The sequence below is a fragment of the Leucoraja erinacea genome, chromosome 17 (genome assembly GCF_028641065.1).
Source record: "Leucoraja erinacea ecotype New England chromosome 17, Leri_hhj_1, whole genome shotgun sequence".
Taxonomy (NCBI): Eukaryota; Metazoa; Chordata; class Chondrichthyes; order Rajiformes; family Rajidae; genus Leucoraja; species Leucoraja erinaceus.
The window spans coordinates 15,842,807-15,869,213 of record NC_073393.1 but is presented as its reverse complement, the minus strand read 5'-3'; the positions used below and the strand labels follow the sequence as shown (position 1 = coordinate 15,869,213).

General features: G+C 40.2%; 1 protein-coding gene across 2 annotated transcripts in view; it reads left to right on the top strand.

Annotated features, from left to right (window-relative positions):
- amfra (autocrine motility factor receptor a) overlaps positions 1-24,784 on the top strand; it is a 46,054-nt gene extending 21,270 nt beyond the window's left edge. Inside the window, exons 4-14 of one of the 2 annotated variants that reach the window (XM_055648667.1) lie at positions 449-601; positions 842-882; positions 1,237-1,369; positions 3,834-3,967; positions 5,429-5,539; positions 6,248-6,438; positions 8,947-9,050; positions 10,216-10,350; positions 13,947-14,030; positions 18,402-18,589; positions 23,050-24,784. In XM_055648667.1, the coding sequence (XP_055504642.1) occupies positions 449-601; positions 842-882; positions 1,237-1,369; positions 3,834-3,967; positions 5,429-5,539; positions 6,248-6,438; positions 8,947-9,050; positions 10,216-10,350; positions 13,947-14,030; positions 18,402-18,589; positions 23,050-23,251 (1,476 nt within the window). In that variant the 3' untranslated portion in view covers positions 23,252-24,784. The remainder of the gene's footprint in view (positions 1-448; positions 602-841; positions 883-1,236; positions 1,370-3,833; positions 3,968-5,428; positions 5,540-6,247; positions 6,439-8,946; positions 9,051-10,215; positions 10,351-13,946; positions 14,031-18,401; positions 18,590-23,049) is intronic. The other variant, XM_055648668.1, reaches the window with a different exon arrangement.
- The last annotated feature ends 1,623 nt before the right edge of the window (positions 24,785-26,407 follow it).

Genomic DNA, 26,407 nt, shown 5'->3' with positions numbered 1-26,407 from the left:
CAGATGGCACTCGTAGTCGGATCGAACCTGGATCTCTGGCACTAAGTGCTGTAAGGCAGAAGCTCTACTGCTGCGCCACTGTGCCATGCCATTGCGATTATTCAAATGCTGTTTTAAAATTGATAACCTGGTGAAATTTTCACTGGACCTGTCATTTTTAGAGATTACCTATTCCATGTCTTGCAACATATTAATCTAGGCAAAACATTTTTTAAATAATGGACATTTTTGCAGTTTAAGTTGATTTTTGCAACTGGTCTCGCTTTCTTTATGAAGAGCCTAGAAAGGCAAAGAGATTTTCTATAAACTACATTTTTAAAATTTGATCTTTGAGGAGAGAATTGGCTGTTCCTAGAATAGCCTAATTCAAGCCCAGGTGCATTTTGCATACTTTTAATTGTCGATTTTCTCTATATACTTTATAACATTGCTGTTTCTTCATTTCTAGTTATCTTTCTCACCAACTACTCCAATGAGTAGCCATGTCAGGGTGTTGGCATTGCTGGTTTCCATGTTATTGTCCTGCTGTAGTCTGGCTGTGGTTTGTGTGCTGGTTGGATATTCGCATGGAATGCATACTCTGTCTTTTATGGCAGCTGAGGTAAGATGAGAGAAATGTATGATTTTATTTGGATTATTTTTTGTAAAGAAAAGGCACTTAACAATAAATATTTTTCTGACTTTCTTTGGTTTTCTGGTGTTCACCATCCTAGATTGTTGATATGTAGCTGTAATTGTTGTCTTCAGTGTGCAAACAGAAAATCTGTTCCGGTGTTTTCCCTGTTCTACAAACTCTTGTACAGAACTGATTTATGAGACTTTTTAATTTCTTCCTTTCCAGTGTTTGGTGGTGACCGTTCGAACAGCACATGTTATTCTGAGGTAACTAAATGATTTTTGGATTGTTCAGAGAATTTCCAATGGTATTATTAAATGTGAAATATTTGTTAGTCACCATTAGAATGTAACGTTAGAAAGTTATTCTTCCACTGCTAATGCTATTGTTTTTGTCTTGCATTTATGATCCTTAAACTTTAAACTTTTTTTTTGTTTTGACTTTGTTTAGTAAAGTTATTTGTAACTGAACTGCAGAACCAAGATTATTCTCTCGGCACACAAGCATTCAGAGAAGACAGTTTATTTGCTGAAATGTCTTAGTGTTTAAAATGCGTTTGAAGACTTGGGATCGTAATCAAGACATTCCTTTTAGATCTGTGTTCGATCTTTTGTTTGTAGGTACTTTATTCATCTTTGGGACCTGAATCACGAGGGCACTTGGGAGAGCAAAGGCACCTATGTTTATTACACGGATTTTATCATGGAATTGAAACTTCTCTCAGTTGACCTAATGCATCACATTCACATGCTGGTATGTTGTATTTAACAATGCAGGACCCTCTAAATTTGTGGTCGACTGGTTGGTCAAATAGATTTGCAGCTAAGCAATGGAATGCTAACTATTTTTAAAGTCTCTGCTACTGAAGAAAGTTAACGTTCTTTTTTCAGCAAATGTATTCCATGTAAAAGCCATTACTGCTGTTTGTAACATTTACTTTCATAATACTGATATTTGAATTGAATTTTGTAATTTTATTTTTTAGTTCTTTTATGCTTCAATCTAATACTGGTCAGGTAGCTAAACTAAACCTGATTGCTTGCCTTTTCAAAATTATTTGCGGGATTCTGGCTGATTTTACACTTGCCAAGCAATACGTGAAGAGTCTTGATAGAAAATTTGGAAGACAAGACCATTTGATTTGAATAAGAAAATAACTCATCAAGGACCCTCATTGAGTCTGAAGAAGGGTTTCGGCCAGAAACGTTGCCTATTTCCTTCGCTCCATAGATGCTGCCATGCCCGCTGAGTTTCTCCAGCAATTTTGTCTACCTTCGATTTTCTAGCATCTGCACTTCCTTCTTGAACATTACTTTTCCTTCTGAAGTCTTCTCAATCTCAGCACAATCTGTCCACTAGGGGCTTTCCCATTGAGTTTACAGCAAGGGAAATTCCTCATAATATCTTTTAAAATTTAGAGAAAATTTAGGGGAATGGATTTCCATGTAATCGAATATTGTGAATGATCTGAATAGATTTCTATTTAATTTATTGTGAAGTACTAACCTCTTGCTGATTAGTATTTTTAAAAGATACATTGAAACGTTCAGCTTCTGGGTGAGTCGACTGCCAAGACTGTTTAATTGTCATGTGTACCCACAAAGGAACAATTAAATTCTTTCTTGCAGCAGTTTAACTAGCCATAAACTCAATGCGCACATAATATATAATGCAAAAATATCAAATAAATAACTGCTAAAAATACTGAAGTTCCAGGTGCAACAAAGACAGTCCATAGAAGTTCATGGTTGCTGGGATTAGTGTTCTATAGTGTTCAAGAGCCTCAGGTTTGTTGGAAAGAAGCTATTTTTGAACCTGGTGGTCATTTTTAAGGCTCCTGTGCATTCTTGATGGGAGGAGTGAAATTGCAGTGTGGCTAAGATGATGTGGGTCTTTGGTTCCTTTTTTGAAGCAGAATATCCTATAGATCCCTTCAGTGGTGGGGAGGTCAGTACCGGTGATAGGTTGGGCAATGTCTACCTTTCTCTGTAGTTTCATTTGTTCCTGGGCATTCAAGTTACTTAACCTGGCTGTGATGCAACTAGCCAGTATGCTCTTGACCGTAGCAGTTTGATAGAATAGAAATTCTGGATCAAGATCAAGAAAGTTTATTGTCATGTGTACATGAGAGTTTGTCATGTACACCTCCAACGTGATCCCACCACTCGCCACATCTTCCCATCTCCCCCACATGTCTGCCTTCCGCAAAGACCGCTCCCTCCGTAACACAATTCTTCCCTTCCCTCCCGTACTACCACCTCCCCGGGCACTTTCGCTTGCAACTGCAAGAGATGCTACACTTGTCGCTTTACCTCCCCCCTCGACTCCATTCAAGGACCCAAGCAGTCATTCCAGGTGCGACAGAGGTTCACCTGCATCTCCTCCAACCTCATCTATTGCATCCGATGTTCTAGATGTCAGCTGATCTACATCGGTGAGACCAAGCGGAGGCTTGGCGATCGTTTCGCCGAACACCTCCGCTCGGTCAGCATTAACCAACCTGACCTCCTGGTGGCTCAGCACTTCAACTCCCCCTCCCATTCCATATCCGACCTCTCCGTCCTGGGTCTCCTCTATGGTCAGAGCGAGCACCACCGGAAATTGGAGGAACAGCACCATATTCCGCTTGGGGAGTCTGCATCCTGGGGGCATGAACATTGAATTCTCCCAATTTTGTTAGCCCTTGCTGTCTCCTCTCCTTCCTATCTCTCCCTCAGCCCTCGTGCTCCTCCTCCTCCTTTTTCCTTTCTTCCCCACCCACCCCTCATCAGTCTGAAGAAGGGTTTTGGCTATTTGCCTATTTCCTTCGCTCCATAGATGCTGCTGCGCCCGCTGAGTTTCTCCAGCATTTTTGTGGACTCTGAACTGTAACAGCCTATTGCACTTTATCTGTTTATTTATGTGTATATGTGTGCTGTATGCTATATAGGCACACTAAAACGTTCTTTATTTATGCTTACAATATTCTGTTCTGCTGCAGCAAGCAAGAATTTAATTGTCCTATCTGGGACACATGACAATAAACTCTCTTGACTTCACCCACACCCAAATCCAAATCCAAGATCAGAGTCTTATAAGTATAGAGATTGCTGGGAAGTCTGTTTGAGCTTTGTGGCACTTTTCTTCATCTTTTCCATGTAAAGGTTTTGTGGTTTGAAGGTTTGCATTGTTTAGGCCTTTATTTGTAACAGCTTCATATTTTTTTTTTTTTCTGTAGTTGTTTGGAAATATTTGGCTATCAATGGCGAGCCTGGTGATATTCATGCAGCTCCGTTATCTTTTCCATGAAGTCCAGCGTCGGTTGAAGCGTCACAAAAACTACTTGCGTGTGGTGGGCAACATGGAGGCAAGGTGAATATTTTGCAGTTTAATTAGAATTTACAACATAATTAGTGGCAAGATATGGGTCCATATTTAATTACTAAAGAACATCAAATGACAGCTAGTTTTATTTGCTCATGTATTATATGTCCATTTAATTACCAGTTCCAGATAATTATGAATACCAGACCCTGTATTTACCATCACTAAAAGTGAGTAACTTTAGTCTTGCCCGATACCAACAGAAACATCCCTTGAGTTGCGGAAACTGCTCTATGCCATATTGCTAAATTCCTTGTATTGTTTTATTCTCCTTGTACTTTTAAAATATGTTACCAATAAGAACAATAGAGATGCATTTTATTTTGTTCTAGGTGAATCTAGAAGAGGAAAGGTGGGAATGGAGCGGACAATAGGAGAGCAAAGAGGGGGCAATATTCCTGGACTGGGATAGATTAGATTTGCATGAGGAATAGGTGGCATGTGTTTATTCAGATCATGTGTTTAAAATCCAAGATAGTGTTCGGTTTTCTGGATGCTTTCAAGAGAGAGCTAGATTGGGCTCTTAAAAAATAGCGGAGTCAGGGTATATGGGGAGAAGGCAGGAACGGGGTACTGATTGGGGATGATCAGCCATGATCACATTGAATGGCAGTGCTGGCTCGAAGGGCCGAATGACCTACTCCTGCACCTATTGTCTATTGTTTTCCTTTTAAACAGCTTGGGCAGTGCATGTGGCAGGGCTGTTTCATGAGGAAAAGATGCGCGTTTACATTCTATGCAGTGCTAGACGAAATGGTTGAGCACTTGAAATGTCATTAATTATGGTTAAGAATTGAGCAACTCATAACTGGGGAACCTTTTTGATCTTTTAGATTTGATTTGCTTATTCCAGTTCAAAATTTGAGCAGTTTATTGTTGAGCAGCATTGTACAATTGATTAAATCAGATTTTACTGCTTTGACTATATGATAAGTTTGCATTGCCTATGTGCAAATCAAACAAAACCTACATGGAACAAAAGTATTACCTGCAATATTTAAAACCCAACTGGGACACTCGTATCCAATGAGATATGTTTGGAGGACTAGGAAGGATAAGATTTTTTATTTATAATGTAGATGTAATGTTGAATTTGCATTCCAGTACTTACTACAGACCAAGATAGTACTATACATCTTCTGAAATCAAGCTCGTCAAGTTTTATTAAAGATTTGAAAGCATTATTCAGTTATTATTATTCAGTTAGTCTTGGTAAACTTTGTTATTGCCACATCCCTGACCATTGCGTCATTCTATTGACCAAAGTTAGTTTTGATCAAGCTAGAATGTCCTATGTTACTGTTATTTTTTTTTTTAAAATAAAGTGTAGTTAATAAATTGGCCAATTGAGCTTTTTCAAATGTAACAATTATGGTGAGTCTTGCATTCAATGCTTCTGCAAGTCAAATGGAATTAACAATAGTAAGTCTCTGAATATTTACTTGACAGGTTTGCAGCCGCCACTCCTGAGGAATTGGCTTCCAATGATGATGATTGTGCCATCTGCTGGGACTCGATGCAGTCTGCTCGCAAACTCCCCTGTGGTCATCTCTTCCACAAGTATGTAATGCAATGTTTTTGGCCTAATCGAATGTATTGGGGAAGGGTTTAATTACTGCAGAACTATAGAAGGCTCTCCAGGAGGCACTTTAACTAATTCAATATTTTTGCTTGGTCTTTCAAGTTTCTCAAATGTGAAGAGGTTGTTATTAGGTTAGTTCACTTTACTTGTGCATTGTTGCTAAAGACACCATGGCATGATTTTGTTTTAAATCAATGTAACTGTATCTATGTGGAGATATTGTGCCTCCTTTCACCTTGGCTTTTGGGTAGTGTGATATATTGAAAACGGTCAATATGTTCAACAGTTAGGTATCTTATTTCTGTACATAATATTAAATTGTTCAAATGTGTTGGCACCCTGGATGTCTGTTTAAATGGAGTCCGAGTAATGTGAATTTACTGAAGCCTGACTCAATGTGGTTTGTTAGGAAGAGGGGATCAGTAAATCGGCTTTAAATTCAGTTATTTCATGCATTCTCACATCATGACCAAATTTTAAAGCACAAGAAAAGCAATTTTCAGACAAATATCTTCATACCGATGGATATGCAAATAAATATTGCATTAATGCAGTCCTTACTTTATGGAATTTATGTCAGTTTATAACAGAAAAAGAGCAGAATCTTTGAGATGGTTTAACCTTCACAAAGGATTTTGTTTTGTAGGATGCAGTAACTGATTTTTGCGTTTTTTTTACATCAATAGCTCCTGCCTTCGTTCCTGGCTTGAGCAGGACACCTCTTGTCCCACCTGTAGAATGTCACTCAACATTAACGAAGATCGCCGTGTTGGGGAACCTCATCGGCGAGACAACTTGGATGAGAACATTGGTCCTGTACCAGTTGTAGATGGCAGGCCACATCTTAATCATCACAACCACTTCTTCCATTTTGATGGTAAGCTGTTTGTTTTTAATTATTATTAATCATGGTTCTTGCATTTTTTAAATTTTAAAATGGCTGTGAAATGTTATTAGATCTTATTTCCTAAATTGTTATATGATGGCTTATTTCATTCACCAATGCGAAAAGAGTGAATCTTAAGAAGAGCAAGTGCATCTTTTGGTAGAGATTGCTGAATCGATGGGAGCGTCCACTCAAGGCAAAGAATGTGTTTCGCCTGAAGATTGAAGGAGTATTCGAAATATATAGGCAGAGGAAATGGCAGCTGCTTTGCTGATATAAATAACAGGTTAACAGACACAGAAAGCTGGAGTAACTCAGCCGGACAGGCAGCAGCTCTGGAGAGATGGAATGGTTGACGTTTCGGGTCGAGACCCTTCTTCAGACTGAAAGTCATGGGATAGGGAAACGAGAAGAATAGATAATGATGTAGAGAGATATAGAACAAATGAATGAAAGATATGCAACAAAGTAACAAAGGAAACGGGCCATTGTCAACTGTTGCTAGGTGAGAACGATACGCTTGTGTGAATACGGGGTGGGAGGGATGGAGAGAGGGAATGCAGGAGTTACTTGATGTTAGAGAAATCAAAATCGTACCCCTGAGTTGTAAGCTGCCCAAGCGAAATATGAGATGCTTTCCCCCCAATTTGTGTTTAGCCTCACTCTGACAATGGAGGAGGCCTAGAACCGAAAGGTCAGTGGGAATGGGAAGGGGAATTAAAGTGTTTAGGAACCAGGTTGCTAAACACTTTAATTACCTTTCCCATTCCCATCCTGACCCATTCCTTCTCTCCTGAGATGCTGCCTGTCCTGCTGAGTTACTCCAGCTTTTTGTGTTTATCTACGGTTTAAACTAGCATCTGCAGTTCATTCCTACACACTGCAGGTTAACATAAGCCATGTTCTTGATTTTTGTTGAAATGAAATTGCTAATTAACATAAAACATTGACACATTAATCAACATAAGCATTGAGTTCTGGCAGTAACATTCCTGCTCCCTCCCACATTCAAATAATCTGTGTAAGAGAATGATCTGATGCAGCTATTAGTATTTGGAAGGATTACACAATATGATTTGAACATTCTGATTTTAATTTTATGTTTTTCTTGGGCTACTGCAACAAATTTTAAACCATGTTATTAGTTCTTCGACAACCGGGTCACAATTATGAATGAGATTGGCTGCTATAATGTGCATCCTGGTCATATGTTGGTAATTGACAATGGCATTAGATTTGGAAACTGAATGTGATAGATTTCAGCACTTTTCATACTGTCTACACAAATTCAGTATGCACTCAATTATGCAAAACATAAAGATCAAGGTCTTCAATCCCTCCCTGAACCACATGTTCCTCACCTGAATTGTTACATCACAGTGATTTGGTCACACAAGGGTATTGGTGTCAGTTAATTATTGTCATGTGTACTGATGTACAGAAAAAAAGCTTTTGTTTGTGTGTTATCCAATTAAATCAGATTATACTATTCGTGACTACAATCAAGCCATTCACAAGTACATCAGAGTGCAAAGATACTCTAGCCATGCACAAGGGGCGCCGCACGATTGGCAGCCCCGCCCAACAGTCTGTCTGTTTTTTCGTATTTTTTTTAATTTTTAGTGTGTGTTAAAAGTCTGTGTAAATGTTCTCCGGTTTGTTTTATGTAGAAAGAGGGGGTCAAGGGAAACTTTTTTTATCAGTTTCTTACCGGAGATGCAATTATTATCCGGGTCCATCTCCGGCCAAACTACGGCCTACCATTGATGGAGGTGGAGGACTCCTCAGACTGACTTTGTGCCCCACCGGGGCTTGGACTTAACATCGGAGCCGATCCCTTACCTCGGCTCGCAGTCTCGGGAGAGGCCGAGTCGGAAGCTCCAACGACGCAGAGGCTCGACCAGCCTCGCGTGTTGCAAAACATCCTTGGCTAATAAAGTATTATTGTGATTGTGAAGTATAACAGATGTACAACATAGTGCAAAGATAAAATAGTAAAGTGCAGAAGATAGTGTTGAAGCATTATAGAGTTATGCTTTCAGAGGAAAACGCTCAATTTCCATAATGAAGTATGATCTTTTAAGCTTTAATATCTTCTGCTCCAAGGGAGAAGAGTGATTATATTGGCTGCTTTCCAGAGGCAAAGTGTAGATGGAGTTGATGATGGGGATTTTAGTGTGTGTGTGATGGATTGGGCTACATCCACAACTGCCTGCAGTTTCTTGTAGTCTTGAGCAGAGCTGCCCCAAACCAACATGCAATGTAGGTTGATGGGATGCATTCTACGGTGCACCTGCATAAGTTGGCAATAGTCGTTGGAAACATGCCAAACATCCTTGGTCACCGGAGGAAGTAGAGGCATTTTTTGGCCGTAACTTTGATGTGGCTGGTCCATGTCAAATTGGTGATATTTAGGGGGAGCAGAAAGTGATTAACAATGTTCCTTCCAATGTTTCAAAAATATGACAATAGGATTAATAGTATTTTTAATCATTGCAGGATCACGTATTGCTAGTTGGCTGCCTAGTTTCTCAGTGGAAGTGATGCATACAACAAATATCCTTGGCATTGCACAGGCCAATAATTCCCAGCTCAATGCTATGGTGAGTACAGCCAGACGATGCATGGTATACTCTATTAATTTTGCATTGTTTATGCAAACCAGTAACAACCTGAGTCACAAAGATGTCTTTGTGATAGAGTCATTTTCCCTACAAATATTGTTTAAATGCAGGGTTAGAAAGTGTAGATTGTCAGTTACTGTAAATGCATTTGTGTTCCAGAGCACACAGATATATTGTTTTTGTCACCTTGTGCTTCAGGGCAGAGCAAGCTAAAGCTAGACTTGAACAAATTAGAAAGCCAGGTCATGGATGACCTGCCTTTCATTGCCCTCTATTTTAGTATAGCTTTTGTACCGTTTACTTCATCATATCACATAAACATTATGATAAGATACGATAGAACTTTATTTATCCCAGGAGGGAAATTGATCATAAACCATTGGCTTTTGAATGTGATGTAGGATAAAGGAGAAGTATTTACTGAATCGGTGCATTGGGGTGGGAGGTTACAACCTTCACTTGGTCCGCCCTGTTTCGACGAATACAAGCAACCTGGCGTGCACAATCAAATAGAACAAGTTGCCTACAACTTTAGGCTGTGCATGCCATACTCTATTCTAAATCTTAATGTGTAAGCACCTATGCCATGCAAAAGGATGTCTTCCAGTCAACTTCTAGTTATTTTTAAGATTTGGCTCCATTGGCATCTGAAATCTCAAACAGATAATACTTGTAGGTCCTCTGAAACGCAGTCCTTAATTATTTAATATATCTTTCAACTAACTGCTGCAGTTAAATTGCTGATCAATTGCATTGGTGAGCTTTGTATATTTGCATCTGCCTGCATTATCTGGCGCCAATTTGTAATAGGGGTGAATAGATACAGGTTGTCCTAGTTGCACTAAAACAGTCAAATAAATTACTAATCAACATAAAGCATTGACAGAGTTCTGGCAGTAACATTCCTGCTCCCTCCCACATTCAAATAATATGTGCAAAGAATGAATTCAAATCTGTGCACGAGAAGAACCTGATTTTCGTTTTTTTAAAACTGGTTTTACATTTTTCTTGTTGGCGCCATTAATTGAAAATCCAAACTATAATTTTGTAGTGTTTTAAATGTTATCTATTGGTGTATTTATATGGAGCAGTAAATTTTGTTCCTCATGTTCATGCACCTGGTATAATTTGTGACTACTTACAGGCTCATCAGATCCAGGAGATGTTTCCCCAAGTTCCGTATCATTTGGTACTCCAGGACCTACAGTTAACGCGTTCGATGGAAGTCACTACTGATAACATACTAGAAGGAAGAATTCAGGTTCCTTTCCCCCAGCAGGTCAGTGTTCCTTTTTGCTTAGATATTGGGGAAGTTTTGCTGAATACTTTCAAATACAGATTTGGCATCAACTGTTTCTGGTTGTCAAATTGTTGGGAGGATGTGAAGGGATTTGGGAAGGTCCAGAAAAGATTTATGAGAATTGTTTCTGGAATAGGGAACTATGGTTACACAGATTGGAGAGGCTAGGACTGTTTTTGTTGCAAATGGCTGAAAAGAAATTTGAAAGTTAATGGTACACAAAAAAGCTGGAGAAACTCAGTGGGTGCAGCAGCATCAATGGAGCGAAGGAAATAGGCAACGTTTCGGGCCGAAACCCTTCTTCAGACTGATGGGAAGTGGCGGGCGGAGAAAGGAAGGAGAAAGGAGGAGGAGGATCCCGAGGGCTAAGGAAGTGCTGAGCCACCGGGAGGTCAGGTAGGTTCTTGCGGACCGAGTGGAGGTGTTCGGCGAAACGATCGCCCAACCTCTGCTTGGTCTCACTGATGTAGATCAGCTGACATCTAGCAGCGGATGCAGTAGATGAGGTTGGACCTCTGTCGCACCTGGAACGACTGCTTGGCTCCTTGAATGGTGTCGAGGGGGGAGGTAAAGGGACAGGTGTTGCATTTCTTGCGGTTGCAATGGAACGTGCCCAGGGAGGGGGTGGTACGGGAGGGAAGGGAAGAATTGACAAGGGAGTTGCGGAGGGAGCGGTCTTTGAGGAAGGCAGACATGGGGGGAGATGGGAAGATGTGGCGAGTGGTGGGGTCACATTGGAGGTGACGGAAATGACGGAGGATTATTTGTTGTATGTGACGGCTGGTGGGGTGAAAGGTGAGGACTAGGGGACTCTGCCCTTGTTGCGAATGCGGGGATGGGGAGAGAGAGCAGTGTTGCGGGGTATGGAAGAGACCCTGGTGCAAGACTCATCTATGGTGGAGGAGGGGAACCCCCGTTCCATGAAGAATTAGGACATTTCAGATTTGAAAGTTAATGTCCTGGTTATACATGGGTTGTTTGGAATTCTCATTGACACAATACAGAAAGGATATCACTACGTTCCAGAGAGCAGAGATGATTTACAAGGATGTTTACTAGATTGGAGGACTTTGGTTATGAGAGTTTGAATAGACTAGGTTTACTTACTATGAAGCAAAGGAGGCCGGGCATCGACACTAGGTGTATAAAAATGATGGTGAGCATAGATGGGGTAGATGGTAAGAAACATTTCCCATGGTAGGATATCAAAAACAAGAGGACATAGATTTAAGGTGAGAGAAAGGAGTTTTAGTGTCAATATAAGGTGAAAGTTTTCCATATCAATATCTGGCACTTGCAGTCAAAGGAGGTGGTGGAGTCAGATGCAATCAATACGTTTTTGAGGTTTTTAATTGGGCAGCTGAATAGGTAAGGCACAGAAGGATATGGACCTAATATGGCCAAATGGAATTATTATAACCAGGCAAAAAGCTCGGTGTGGATGTGGCAGACCAATGGGCCCATTTCTGTGCTATAAACTGACTTCAACTTTATCCAGATCCCTCATAACTTTATATAAAGTGATCATGGGATGCTTTCCTTTTGGTGGAGGGGTCGAGAACTAAACGTCATGGGTATAAGAGGAAGGTGAAGTGAAAGAGTAATATAAGGAAAAACGTTCATGTATGTGGATGGAATCTGGAAAGTACCGTCTGCAGATGTGATACAGCCAGGTTTCATTGTTAGCTTAAATAAAGAATTATAGAAATATACAGAGGGGACAAAAATGCAGTTATAGAGTTATAGTGTGGAAACGGGTCATTCGGCCCAACTTGCCCACATCAGCCTAGATGTCCCACGTACATTAGTCCCACCTGCCTGCGTTTGGTTTATATCCCTCAAGTTGGCCTATCATGTACCTGTCTAACTGTTTCTTAAGATGGACACAAAAAGCTGGAGTAACTCAGCGGGACGGGCAGAATCTCTGGAAAGAAGGAATGGGTGACGTTTCAATGGACAATAGACAATGGGTGTAGGAGTAGGCCATTCGGCCTATTGAGCCAGCACTGCCATTCACTGTGATCATGGCTGATCATCCACATTCAGTACCCCGTTCCTGCCTTCACCATATCCCCTGACTCCGCTGTCTTTAAGAGCTCTATCTAACTCTTTCTTGAAAGCATCCAGAGAATTGGCCTCCACTGCCTTCTGAGGCAGAGATTCACAACTGTGGTTGAAAAAGTTTTTCCTCATCTCCGTTCTAAATGGTAGAACCTTTATTCTTACACTGTGGCCCCTGATTCTGGACTCCCCCAACATCGGGGACATGTTTCCTGCCTCTAGCGTGTCCAATCCCTTAATAATCTTATGTTTCAATAAGATCCTCTCTCTCATCCTTGTAAATTCCTGTGTATACAAGCCCAGCCACTCCATTCTATCAACATATGGCAGTCCTGCCATCCTGGGAATTAACCTCGTAAACCCACGCTGCACTCCCTCAATAGCAAAAATATCCTTCCTCAAATTTGGAGACCAAAACTGCACACAATGCTCCAGGTGTGGTCTCACTAGGACCCTGTACAACTGCAGAACTACCTCTTTGCTCCTATACTCAACTCCTCTTGTTATGAAGGCCAACATGCCATTAGCTTTCTTCACTGCCTGTTGTACCTGCATGCTTACTTCAGTGACTGATGAACAAGGACCCCCAGATCTCTTTGTACTTCCCCTTTTCCCAACTCGACTCGACTCAGATGATAATCTGCCTTCACGTTTTCGCCAACAGAGTGGATACCTATCATTTATCCACGTTAAACTGCATCTGCCCACTCACCCAACCTGTCCAAGTCACCCTGCATCCTCATAGCATCCTCCTCACAGTTCACACTGCCACCCAGCTTTGTGCCATCTGCAAATTTGCTAATGTTACTTTGAATCCCTTCATCTAAATCATTGATGTATATTGTAAATAGCTGCGGTCCCAGCACCAAGTCTTGCAGTACCCCACTAATCACTGCCTGCCATTCTGAAAGGGACCCGTTAATCCCTGCTCTTTGTTTCCTGTCTGCCAACCAATTTTATATCCGTGTCAGTACCCTACCCCCAATACCATGTGCTCTAATTTTGCACACTAATCTCCCATGTGGGACCTTATCAAATGCTTGAAAGTCCAGGTACACTACATCCGCTGGCTCTCCCTTGTCCATTTTCCTAGTCACATCCTCAAAAAATTCCAGAAGATTAGTCAAGCATGATTTCCCCATCGTAAATCCAGGTTTCAGATCAAGACCCTGTTTCTTAAATGCTGGGATAGTCCCAGCTTCAACTAGCTTCCCTGGCAGCTTGTTCCATATGCCCACCACTCTTTGTGTGGAAAAAGATACCCCTCGTATTCCTAGTAAATCTTTTCCCCCTCACCTTAAATTTATGTCCTCTGGTCCTCGATTAACCTACTCTGTGCAAGAGACTCTGTGCACTCCAATGTTGTACGAGTGATGGATGGAACCAGAGTTGCTCCAGTAAAGAGCTGGTTTGGAAGTGATGGACGAGGTGGCCTCTTCTGCCGTTACCATTTTGTTTCTGTGATTAATTTAAACTCCTATCGCCCTTATTCATCCCTCCGCTCCCTTCAACAGCGACAAGATAGTAGACCAGCATTAAATGGTGCAGTTGTGGAAGAAGACAATGGTAATCCAGATGATTTGAACAGTGAACAGCAGGTAATTCATATTCCATAGTATTAGCAACACTTGCTACATCCTGTTCTGCTATTTAATAAGCTATTTGATAAATGAGTCCTTGCTATCCTTTGAATAGACTTCATTGATATATAAAATATGCTGTTCTGCACAGTTCTTCCTCCTCGCATATAGAACTCTTAGCGTGATGCTGCCCACCATTGTTTGGATTACCTTTTTAACCCAACACAATATTTTACTTGTGGTGTTTAGTCCTTCAACTTGGTGTTCCCAATATCCAGAAAGTTATCTTCCACCCTAATTTTTGTACTCAAGAAATTTTAATCTGATCTCCTTAGTTCTTACTGCAGGTTTGTCTGCGTCGGCTTAAATATCAGGTTTATTTTGCAGAAAACATGTCAGATAGTGTGGTTTTGCCCTGTTGATTTTTTTTTTTTGGTTATTACAATACACTAAATGGATGCAATATTTCTTACATTGTTGAGTAAAATTAAAAGCTTTTTTGTTTGCACCATCTTTCTATGGTTTCTAAATTATCATGCAGGCATTCTAACATCTAGTACTGGATAAGTAAAATATTCCCAAAACAAGCATTGGAAATAAGTAAATTTGTTACCTTTTTTGACCACCTATTTCACAGCCATCTTTTCCTTGCTAATTAAGTCAGGCTGCTTTGCTTCCTTGGTATTATTTGATTCCAAAGATAAATGTCAGACTGCTAATGCCAATGATATAACACGGGTTGCCTTCTATTTCTGTGAAATCTGACTCCATCATTGCTCATCTAATAAACCCTACGTTCATTTCCATATTTTGAGTCTTTTGGATTTGGCTATTCTGATTCATGACTGACAAGACTCCCTTATGCTCATGTCTCTAGTTTGAGGATAATCAAAACTCTACTGTTTGCGTATCATCTTGTCCCCTTTGCCAGATTGAATTCTTATCCATCCATGCCCACTTCAGCCATGTATTCTTCCCCATTTGCAGCCCTGTGATGGCCTGCCTTCATTTCTGGGCTTCTATATTAACTGGTTAACCATAGGCAATCAAAGATCGAGTACTCCCCCACCCCCCCAACCAGTCGCCTAAAAAATTGCCTGTGGGACAGGCCCTTAACATAAATGAAGCATGCTGTGAACTTGTTGAACTTTGCTCCTGATGATTTTTCAAGATGTTGCTTGCCAGTAAATTCATCATGCTAAAGCAATACCGTGCTGGGATTCCTCAATATATGGAATTTATTAGTTAATACAGAAATTTTTAGTTGCTTTAGGTCTGTGATCCCATTTTATTTTGATTGAGATTTTTATGCTTGCAAGGGAAAATGTTTTCTCTAAGCTTGCAGGCATAAAAGGGTCCTGATCCAAAACGCCGTCTGTCCATTTCCCTGCACAGAGGCTGCCTGCCCTGCTGAGTACTCCAGCTACTGTAACAACATAAGTCATTTAGACAGGTACATGGATAAGAAGGACTAAGAGGGATATGCGACTAGCCGCATATAGGGCGGGCCGCGACTATGGACTGGGAATGCGGCCGGAGGCCTTTATCGATGCGCCGCGATCTCGTTGACTCCTGGAACACCGCATAGAAGCCCGGGTCGGGCGAAGCGGCTGACGGAGCCCGCGGCTGCGGCCCAGCTGGCACCATGGAGGCATGAAGTCGGGCGTCGACAGTGGTGAGGCCTCAGTGGCAGCCTCGTGATGATGGGACCTTGGCGGTGGTGAAGCCTCGCAGCGGTTACGATGCCCAGCGGGTCGACCCATGGTCAATGAGAGCGTGGAGGACCGCTGTGAGGGAGGGGGGAGGAGAACAATGGAGGACCCGGCGCGGGGAACCGTTGTGAGGGAGGAGGGCGGAGAACATTGCACAATGTGGGGTGGGGGGGGGGGCAACAAAGGACAATGGGGAACCGGCGTGGGGGAACTGTTGGGGGAGCCCGGTGTACTTTGTCAGTGCCGTAGGGGCTGCTATTTGTATGCAAGCAAAGAATCGTCACGTGTCACAATAAAGCTTTCCTATTCCTTAGATAGGGCATCTTGGGCGCATGGGTGGGTTGGGCCGACAGGCCTGTTTTCATGCTGTATGACTCCTGCTCTATGAAGGCATTCTTTTAATTGGTATATTACATTAAACCTTTCACTGAGAATTTTCCTATCCTTGGCCTTGTTCCTCTCAACAGTGAAATCCCTTATCCCTTTTTGTAGAAATTTCACAGGATCTGTGGTTTTAAATGCCGGGGAATCTTTGTGGGCCATGTGTGGTCCAGCCACAGAGCTTAGCTGGAATATTGCTACCAAAGCTTAGCCAACAAGTTTATGATTAGCATGTTTCTGTGTTTACATAACAGCTGCCTAGACCGAGGAAATATGTATTTGGGTTACCAAAAAGACTTCTGTAGGTTACTAGATGGTAGTGTAACGTGTATCAAAATGTGTGGAATGAAGGAACAAATAGAAAATTGCAAAAATCCTGGTTCCAAAACAGTTGTAGTTATTACTTTCATGCCAAATGATTGGAGTGTTGTCCCTCATTCAGCACTAACAGTTCAAAAAAAAAATAAAGACTTTGCCGATTTTTAAATGTGAATATATAATACTAAATTGGAAAGAATATGGCTAATGCAGAGGAAGACAAACTAAGATAGACATGATTTATAAATCAATATATTCTTGCAAATTGTTTTTTTTTGTGAAAAGGTCAGATCTTTGAAAAATATGCCATTAGTAGTGTTGAAGAATGGATGGGATTTGGAGATGCATCCACAAAATGACGCAACAAGGTTTAAGTCTTTAAAAGGGGAGAAAAATCTCACATAGGACTTCATTTCTCAGTGAATAACATGAAAAGCAAAATAAAGTTTAAATCTTGGCTAGAAAGAAAGATTTTCTTGAATTGTGAGGTTCTCCCCATTTTTGGAATACAGAAGATTTAGAGTGTTTCAAAAGCTAGAGGCAGAAATCGTATCACTCACAAGCAGGACCAGTTCTGGTCATAAATATAAAATGATCACCGGTAAATATAATTGTATGAAATGTCTGCTACCATATGTGTGAAAGATACATCTTCTAGATGTAATAGAAAGCATACTATCAGGTTGCATCACATCTTGATGTGGGAACAGCTTTGTCTAAGACAGCAAGAAATAGTTGATGTCGCTCAGTTCATGATACTGACCAGACTTCACAACATTAACTTCATGCTGCCTTGGAAAAGCTGGCAACATAATTAGAGTTGTCCCACACCAGTCATTCCTTTTTCTCCCCGCTCTCATCTGACAGAAGATACGGAAACTTGAAAGGGCGTACCATCAGAACACCTGCTTCTTCTCCACTATCAGAGTTTTGAACGGTCTGTCCATAAGCTCAGGGTACTATTTGATTCACCTCTACCCCATCGAGAACATTGGACGGGTGGTGAACTATATTCTGCACTCTATATTCCTCTTTATGTATTGTACTTGAGTTTGAACTGATTGTATCTATGTATAGTATATTTTATTTGTTTAGACAGCATGCAAAATAAAGCTTTTCACTGTTCCTAAGTACAAGTGACAATAATAAACCTAAAATAAATAACGGGTGCTATTAAGATAAGTTAAGTAAGCACAGGGAAGTAAGGGATGCAATGGAGTATTGATAAGTTAGGTGAAGGTGCAGCTCTGTCTGCATGGATCTATCTTGTGAAAAAGGCCTGTTTCTATTTTGTCATTGCTTTTTGTATGTTTTTGTAACCGGTTTGTTTATGCGTCCAACTTCACATCTTTTAACATTTTCAATAAAACTGATAGTTTATCTTTCTTTTGAATTATAGGTCATTTAACTTTTATCATAATTGTAACTATTACTCATTTCATTTCATATAATTTGAAAAGAACAAGTAAAGAAGAGTCTCGACTCAAAACGTCACCCATTCCTTCTCTCCAGAGATGCTGCCTGTCCCTGAGTTACTCCAGCATTTTGTGTCCATCTTCAGTTTAAACCTGCGTCTGCAGTTCCTTTCTACACAAGTAAATTTTAAAGTTTATATTCTGTACCAGTAGCAAAATTAAATTGAGACTTCGTACAGGCCACATTTCTTTCCTTGGAGGGTTTACCCCTCCTTCCCTAATTCCTCGATGGATGTGCTCTTAAGTTTTGTATTTGCATTGCAACCACATGACAATGTGCATAACTGTGACTTTTTGCATGATGCAAGAAAGACTGATACTTAAAGCTCACTTCATTAATAGTGTTTTAAGATGGGATTAATAAATTAAAGCTGCAGATGCTGCAACACTTGGGTTGTTGAAAGGTTTGAGCTTCCTGGAAGACAGTGTATTCTTTCACTTGTTTCCTGGGTTTGTGATTATAATTCTGAGTTTGCTAATGGATTATACCTTTGTATCTTCAGACTGAGCGATCAGCCCTTGAATCCAGTCAAAGTATGGGAGAAACATTCGGAACTGGAACTGAGCTTCTACGAGCTGACCTTCCATCAGAAGATTTTGAGGCACGGGGAAGTCGGTTCTCAAAGTCAACAGATGAGAGACAGCAAATGTTAGTGCAGCGTAAAGAGGAGCTACTGCTGCAAGCACGGAGGTACGGGGAGGATTAGTAAGGATTGTGGGAAGTTTTTATTGAAGATCTGATTAATAACTAATAGGACAAAGTGATGACCATAGCTTTTGATGAATGAACCATTGACCCAAAATATTAACTCTTTCTCTCTACATAGATGTTGCTTGTACAGGTGAGTATTTGTAGATATTTGGTGTTTTATTTCAGATTTACAAAATCTGTAACATCTTGCTTTTGAACTCTACGTTTGTCAGGAGCCTTGAATATGGATACCAATAATTTAAAATATCTGATTTAGAAATGTTAAACTGACATTATTGAAGGAATTACTACATATATTTCAGTTAAAGTTAACAAAACTGATGTCTATAGAAAGAAATACAAGCGATTTCAAAATCTTCATTACCATTACCATAGTTACCATAACTTTTTTTTTTAAAAGTCAGCCACATTAATCTAAGAAAATGAAAGATGATTGCAGGCAAGTTGAATAATCTGTAAAGTTTTTAAAGTGAAGGCAAAAATGTTGCATGCTTGATATCTGAAGGAAATACTGAATCGGGAAGTTGCAAAACATAATATGAGAATATGACTTGGACAGGTTGGGTGAGTGGGCAGAAGCATGGCAGATGCAGTTTAATGTGGATAAATGTGAGGTTATCCACTTTGGTGCAAAAACAGGAAGGCAAATTATTATCTGAATGGTGTCAAGTTGGAAAAAGGGGAAGTACAACGAGATCTGGGGGGTCATTGTTCATTAGTCTCTGAAAGTAAGCATGCAGAAACAGCAGGCAGTGAAGAAAGCTAATGGCATGTTGGCCTTCATAACAAAAGGCGTTGAGTATTGGAGCAAAGAGGTCCTTCTGCAATGGTACAAGGCCATAGTGAGACCACACCTGGAGTATTATGCACTGTTTTGGTCTCCAAATTTGACGAAGGACATTCATGCTATTGAGGGAGTGCAGCGGAGGATCACAAGGTTAATTCCCAGGATGGCGGGACTGTCATATGATGATAGAATGGAGCGGCTGGGCTTGTATACTCTGGATTTTAGTAGGGTGAGAGGGAATCTTATTGAAACATAAATGATTATTAAGGGATTGGACATGCTAGAGGCAGGAAACGTGTTTCTGATGTTAGGGGAATTCAGAACCAGGGGCCACAGTTTAAGAATAAGGGGTAGGCCATTTAGAACGGAGATGAGGAAAAACTTTTTCACCCGTAGAATTGTGAATCTGTGAAATTCTCTATCTCATAAGGCAGTGGAGGCCAATTCTTTGGATGCTTTCAAGAGAGAGATAGATAGAGCTCTTAAAGATAGCAGAGTCAGAGGATATGGTGAAAAAGCAGGAACAGTACGGATTGTGGAGGATCAGCCAGGATCATATTGAATTGCGGTGCTGGATCGAAGGGCTGAATGGCCTACTCCTGCACCTATTGTCTATTGGCTATAATAATGACGAACGACAGAATAAAGCTAATTAAAACATTATGGAATATCCCTAGGACACAGGGATACCTTCCCACACAAAGTAAGAGGATATTGTAGAATCTTGAACAAAATTGATGTCAATATATTAGGCCTACAATTAAGAATAATTTAGTTGATGGCGTTGATATTTTAGTTCATCATAGAGAGATGGTGTGGGCTGTCTTTCTTTTGGTTAACAGGTGTTTAATGACTTGAAGACTATCACTTGTAGTCCATAGGACTTCATATTCCATCCTTTGTTTTTAATAGTTAATCGGTTTAAATCTGGGGTATTCTGAAGGTGTTTCCTAGATGATAGAAAAATCTCCATATGAGGACATTGAGGAGAAAACCCATTTGATTGTTGGAAGATATTGATTTCTCATATGGTGGGGAAGTGGCCAGATAATTGGGAGATTATGCATTGCAGAGAAGCAACAAAATTGGTATAGAGAAAAAAGGACCTTCTAGTGTGCGACAATAATCCTGAAAAGTAGAATGACAGATCAACAGGTTGGAGAAAAAAAAATATGGCTGATAGAATATCATTCTGGATTGGTATGCAACTTGCAGTTGAGTACTGCTTATCATTCTGGTCAACACAGGCGAGGGTATGAAATTTGAAGGACCAAGATGGAGTTAGTAGGGAGCATCTGGTTTGGGGGGCAGGGGTTAGTCATGTTGTAATAAAGACCTTGTGACAATGGATTGAATAGGTTGAGTGAGTAGATGCCACATGTAGTCTAATGTGAGAAGGTGTGCACTTTCTCCAGAGGAATCATTGGCTATCTGATTTCTTACAGGAGAGATTGCAAATAAATGATGCAGAAAGAAATCTGTGTTCTTGTGCATGAATAACCAAAGATTAGCATGCAGGACTAGCAAGTAGTTACGAAGGCAAATGACATATCAATTTTCATTGTTAGGAGTAGAAGGTTGCATTTAGAAATTGGGAAGTATTGCTATAATTGTATAGGAAACTAATGAGGCCACATTTGGAGTATTGTGCACAGTTCTGATCCCTTGTCTAAGAAAGGATACAGCAGATAGACACAAAATGCTGGAGTAACTCAGCGGGTCAGGTAGCATCTCTGGAGAGAAGGAATGGGTGAGACCCCTCTTCAGATGCAGCAGCTTTGGAGGCAGTCCAAAAGTGATTTACCAGATTTATTCCTGGCATGAGAGATTGCAGTATCATGAGGTTGAAGAATGATCTGTATACTTTGTAGTTCAGAAGAATGAGTGGTGAGCCTCATGCATCAAAGGATATTAAGAGTTTTTGACACAGTGACATTACAACATCAGGGAGTAGTCATTTAAAATTGAGATGCATTTCTTGTAGACATTGATCTGGTAATTTCCATCTTGGAGAATGTTGGAGGAATGATCATTGGAGGTATTTAAGTGGAGATAATATTTTGAAATAATATGGAATTGTGTGTTTTTGGGAACTTGCTCAGATGATATGAGATTTAAGGCAAACACACCATGATCAAATTGAATGATGAGGCAGCTGAGGAGACAAGCTGTCTTTTTTTTTTTGTTCATGATTTGCATCTATGGCATTGTTTTTGTTAAACTCTGATCCTTCTATCCTTTAATAGGGGTCCCAGCTCCCAACAATAAAGTGTGGACTGACCAAGTTTAAACATACAATTTTTTTTTAACATAATTTTTCCAGTTTTTTTAAATCTTATCCTTGGGAAATAACTCCTACTGCTTGCCTTTTTTTTAAAGGGCTTATGTAACTAAGATGCAACTTTGTACTCAAAAATACTTTTTGTTTTTCTACTACATCTGGCATGATGTGTGACCTTCAACCTCTTCCTACCAAAACAAACTTCCTTACTTCTATCTGTATTCAACTTGCATTTACTGATTGAAAACAGTGCACTGTATATGCTGTAAATCAGATATAAGAAAATAAAATGATAAGGTGCTCAATAGGTCAGGCAGCACTTGTGGAAGAGAAACTAAGCATTTGGGTTAACGTTAGTTGACATTGAATATTTCTGATATCCTGATATCAAGAGTTCAAGAATTAAGATCGATTATGTCACAAAAGGGGTGGGGGGGGGGGGGGGGATAGAGCTAGGTAGAGGAGGAAGAAATGCATTAATGAACAACAAAATACATGTGGAGGAAGTATACAAAAATACTAGAAGGAAATCTGCTTAAAATATGAACTGTAAGGACTGGAAATGTTTCCCTTGAAATTAATGAACTATGAGTATGAATGGTTTTAATGTGTCTGGTTATAATGCAAGATAGTTTATTGGGCCTGCATTTGTAGCTTTGTATCTTTGTATTTATCTGAACAGATTGGGTACAGAGTGAAGGGTTGAAATGATAGGCAACTGGATGCTTTGTAGACATTGAACAAATATTCTGTGCAGTGGTCACTGTTCAGCATTTGATGCCCTAACTCTTGAAGAAAGAACACTGTGAGCCACAAATGTGTTTTGGAAGAATTGCAGGTAAATTAGCTGTTTCATCCAGGAAGCCATTTGGTGTCCAGGATGGTGGAAATTGATTATGTAAAATTACTGGGGAAAGGAGAGTATTCATTGGCTTACTATTCCCATCCTGGCCCGTGTCTTGGAAGGAGAAATCCTTTCCGAATGCTGAGAAGAGAGGGTGGGATCAGAAATGACAAAGATTGAACTGTCATATGTAAAGGCTGCTGCCGTGCAAGACATTGACAATGTTATCCTTATTCTGGGCAGAAAGGTGAGAGCAGAAATGCAGGAAATGAAACGTATATCTGAGTGTCGTATCAATTTACAGTGAAGGGAGATCTGTGTATGAGGAAGAGGAAAGCTTATCTGAAGTTATGGTTTGGAAGGTCGCATTATCAAATGAGGTGGAGAATGGAATGAGCGGATGCAATGTTGTAAGAAATGAGATCACAGGATCATGAGAAAATTTGCATATAAATTCAGGGTCTTGGGAAGAGTTGAGTAAAATGATATAGTAGCTTATAACGATGTGACCATTTTTATTCTCTCAGGCGGTACACAAACAGAAACCAGAATGAAACTGACCGTTCATCTAATGGTGACGTGTCCTCTGGATCATCATCGAACAGTATTTCTCTTTCTTTACGGCGTCAAGCCTTGGCAGTTGCAGCCGAAAGAAGACGCCTTCAGCAGCAGCAGGACTCTGGTTTTGACGATGCAAGACTGAGAACACGGAATCTTGACACATCCTGAATCGCATGTTTGGCTCTGCTTTTGCTTGCAGAGTAAGAGCAGGAGGAGCAGCATCCCAAACCACTCTGCAAAGCCATACCATTGAGCTGGGACATTACATTGTCACATATACTGTAGCTGCACTAAAGGAGCCAGAGCTAACAGTATTTGGGGTGGGAAGTGGCATGGATGATTTTTTTAAATATATATACAGCTTTTGTGGAAACAGTAAACGACTTTATACCTGCAAAAGTAAAACTTAATAGCTGCAAGTGTCTGGAAGCTACTTTTTAAAACTCGAAGGAATATATGCAGTATACGGGTTTGCTGTGTTTGGACTGTGAAAGGCTGTCTAGTTCTGTGAACTCAGTGGGCAGTGCAACATGGTTTCTTGGGGCATAATCAGCAAAGCTGATGTGCAGTGATGTTTGACAGTCATGTTAACCATCTCATTTTTTTCCATCACGTAAGAAACACAGAACAATTATACACAAGTTTTTCACCAGCCCCTCATACCACCCTTTTCTGCAAATGATATTATTACCTTTGGTACTTCAACAACTTCCTTGCCTGTAAGGAACAAGAGTTTTAATATTGTTTGGTTTTATTTGAATCCTTGGCTGTCTTGTTTCAAATTGCCCATGTAACCTGAACTGTGGTGCCATCATTTGTTGAGTTCAAACATTTCATGTTGAGGGTAATTTTGTATTATCTGGTAGTTTCAGTTTGTGCAATTGGCATTGGATTGGTTTGTTATTTGGCTGCCTAATAGGTTGTTACTTTTTTGGAAATGTAGTGTGGAGATTTAAAACGATGTGATGGAGTTACAAAGTAACATTCCATATTTTCATTAAGATTTTAATCCATATATTTAATAGGCATGGAAAAATTTCAATCCGGCTTCTCAGAATTAATACACGTGTAACACAGCTCCTCCTATAACCACATCTCTTGATATAACCTGCAATGGAAATTAAGAACTGTATCTAACGAGTATAGACTTGTGTATACGAGTAGCAGGTGGGAACATCTTTAGAGCCTGCATTCTACCTGTACAGGATACATCTGGTGCTCAGTTTGGCTGTATTTAGTCATAAAAAATTTTCACAGATCTAAAACTTTGAGGTGGTTAGACGTTTTATCCAGCTCTCGAGTGTATTTGTGCATGATCTATATTGCTGATCATGTAACAACATGAACATTGTTTTAAAGTATTGCATTTTTGCTGTTGCATTTTGCATATTTTCTGGAATTGGCCACATGTAAATTAGGTTCCTTTGATATTTTATTTCCCTTGTGTTTTGAACATGTACTGATTTTCATAATTGTATGCAATATTTCATGTAATTGGTACTGACCTAAATTTTATTGAGTATTTCCATGTAGACACTTGGGTTTCTTGGTAGGTGACTGGAAAAGCATGAAAGAATACTTGTTGGTTCCTGCTTTGACTAATGTTTGGATGTTTAGCCACAATCACGGTTACAGCTACAAATGAGTTTTGGCACAACTTTTTTTCAGAAATCGTCAGAGAAAATAAAAGAATAAATCCCAGTATTCTGTTTCGGTTCTTTGTAATTGAAATAACTTGCTAGAAAATTAGTTTAGCAACCAAAATCACAAGGAGTTTGAACCTGATTTTAAATTTTCTCCATGAATACTTAAAAGGAACAGTGTTCTGGTTTATTTTCATATTTTACACATGACAATGGTTAGGCAGGAATGCAACTGCTCACTGGTGATTAGACCTTTATATAAGCTTTGTAGATAGGTTTTGGAAGGGAATAAAATCTTCAAATGTCAGTGCAATGTGAGCATGTTGTTACTTTCTTTTCTTAACTGAACTGATGTAAATTGTGGTAGGAAAACTTTAATATGCACTTAAAAATAAAGAGTCTCTGGATCTTATTGTGTCAAACTGAGGAATGAGTGGAGGTGTACGACTGCAAAAAGCCTTGTGATGCTTTCCTTTGAGAGGACTTCAACTATAGTTTTGCATATTTTAAGCACGATTACCACATTTTCATTTTTTACAATTATTTAAATAAAATGCAATTTTTGGTTTCTCAAAATAAATATTGTGAGAATCATTTTTGCCTTTGTGGTGCTTCTTAGGCTACTGCACACAAACCTGTTGCAGAACTTTATTGATCATATACAATTTGTCATAAAACACTCGCCTGCCCTACAAATACATTAACATAAAGTCACAAATAAACAGCATTTGTGTAATGTCAATCAACGCCTACTGTGAAAAGATTAATTTGGAAAGTTCACATTTTAAAGAAGGAATCTTGTTTTAACCAATATGTTTAATTTATTGTCACGTGTACCGAGGTACAGTGAAAAGCTTTTATTGTGTGCTAACCAGTCAGCAGAAAGACAATACATGATTACAATCGATCCATTTACAGCGTATCGATACATGATAAGGGAATAACATTTGATGCAAGTTAAAACCAGCAAAGTCCATTCAAGGATAGTCCAAGCGTCATCAAAATGGTAGATAGTAGTTCAGCACTGGGGGGGGGGGGGGGGGGGGGGGGGGGGGGGGGGGGGGGGGGGGGGGGGGGGGTTCAGGGGGGGGGGGGTGGGGGGGGGGGGGGGGGGGGGGGGGGGGGGGGGGGGGAGGTGTGGGAGGAGAGTAGTGTTGAACAAGCTTTTAAATATCGCATCTGAATCAGTTTCCATCTGATTACACTCCTTGAGGGTGTTCATCTACGTGTGCAATTAATAAAACAACGAGATTGGGGACATTTCTATTCAACCTGTCAATGGAATTGGGGAGGGGGGGTGGGTTAGGAGTAGTCAGTGAGGTAAACAAACACAATAGTTGAGTGGCAAATGACAATAGTGCTACCTTCCCATTGTTTAACTGAAGGAAATAATGGGTTATCGGGGCAGTATTTTGTGACGGACAGCCCAACACCTTGCATGTTATTTTAATATTACACTTATCCCATCCCTCTGGATATTCCGGATTAATAAATTAAGGTTTTGTCAACTAATTACAAATCAGGCTAATAACAAATCAATAACATTAGCCATCTCCGAAACATGAAGCGCTGAGCATCCAGACATCACGGACAACTGGCCTCAGTTCCCCGCTCATATCTGGCTGTGTTCTCCATCTAAACCAGGGGCTGCGGAGCGTTTTTGAAAGTGGGGAGGTTGAGC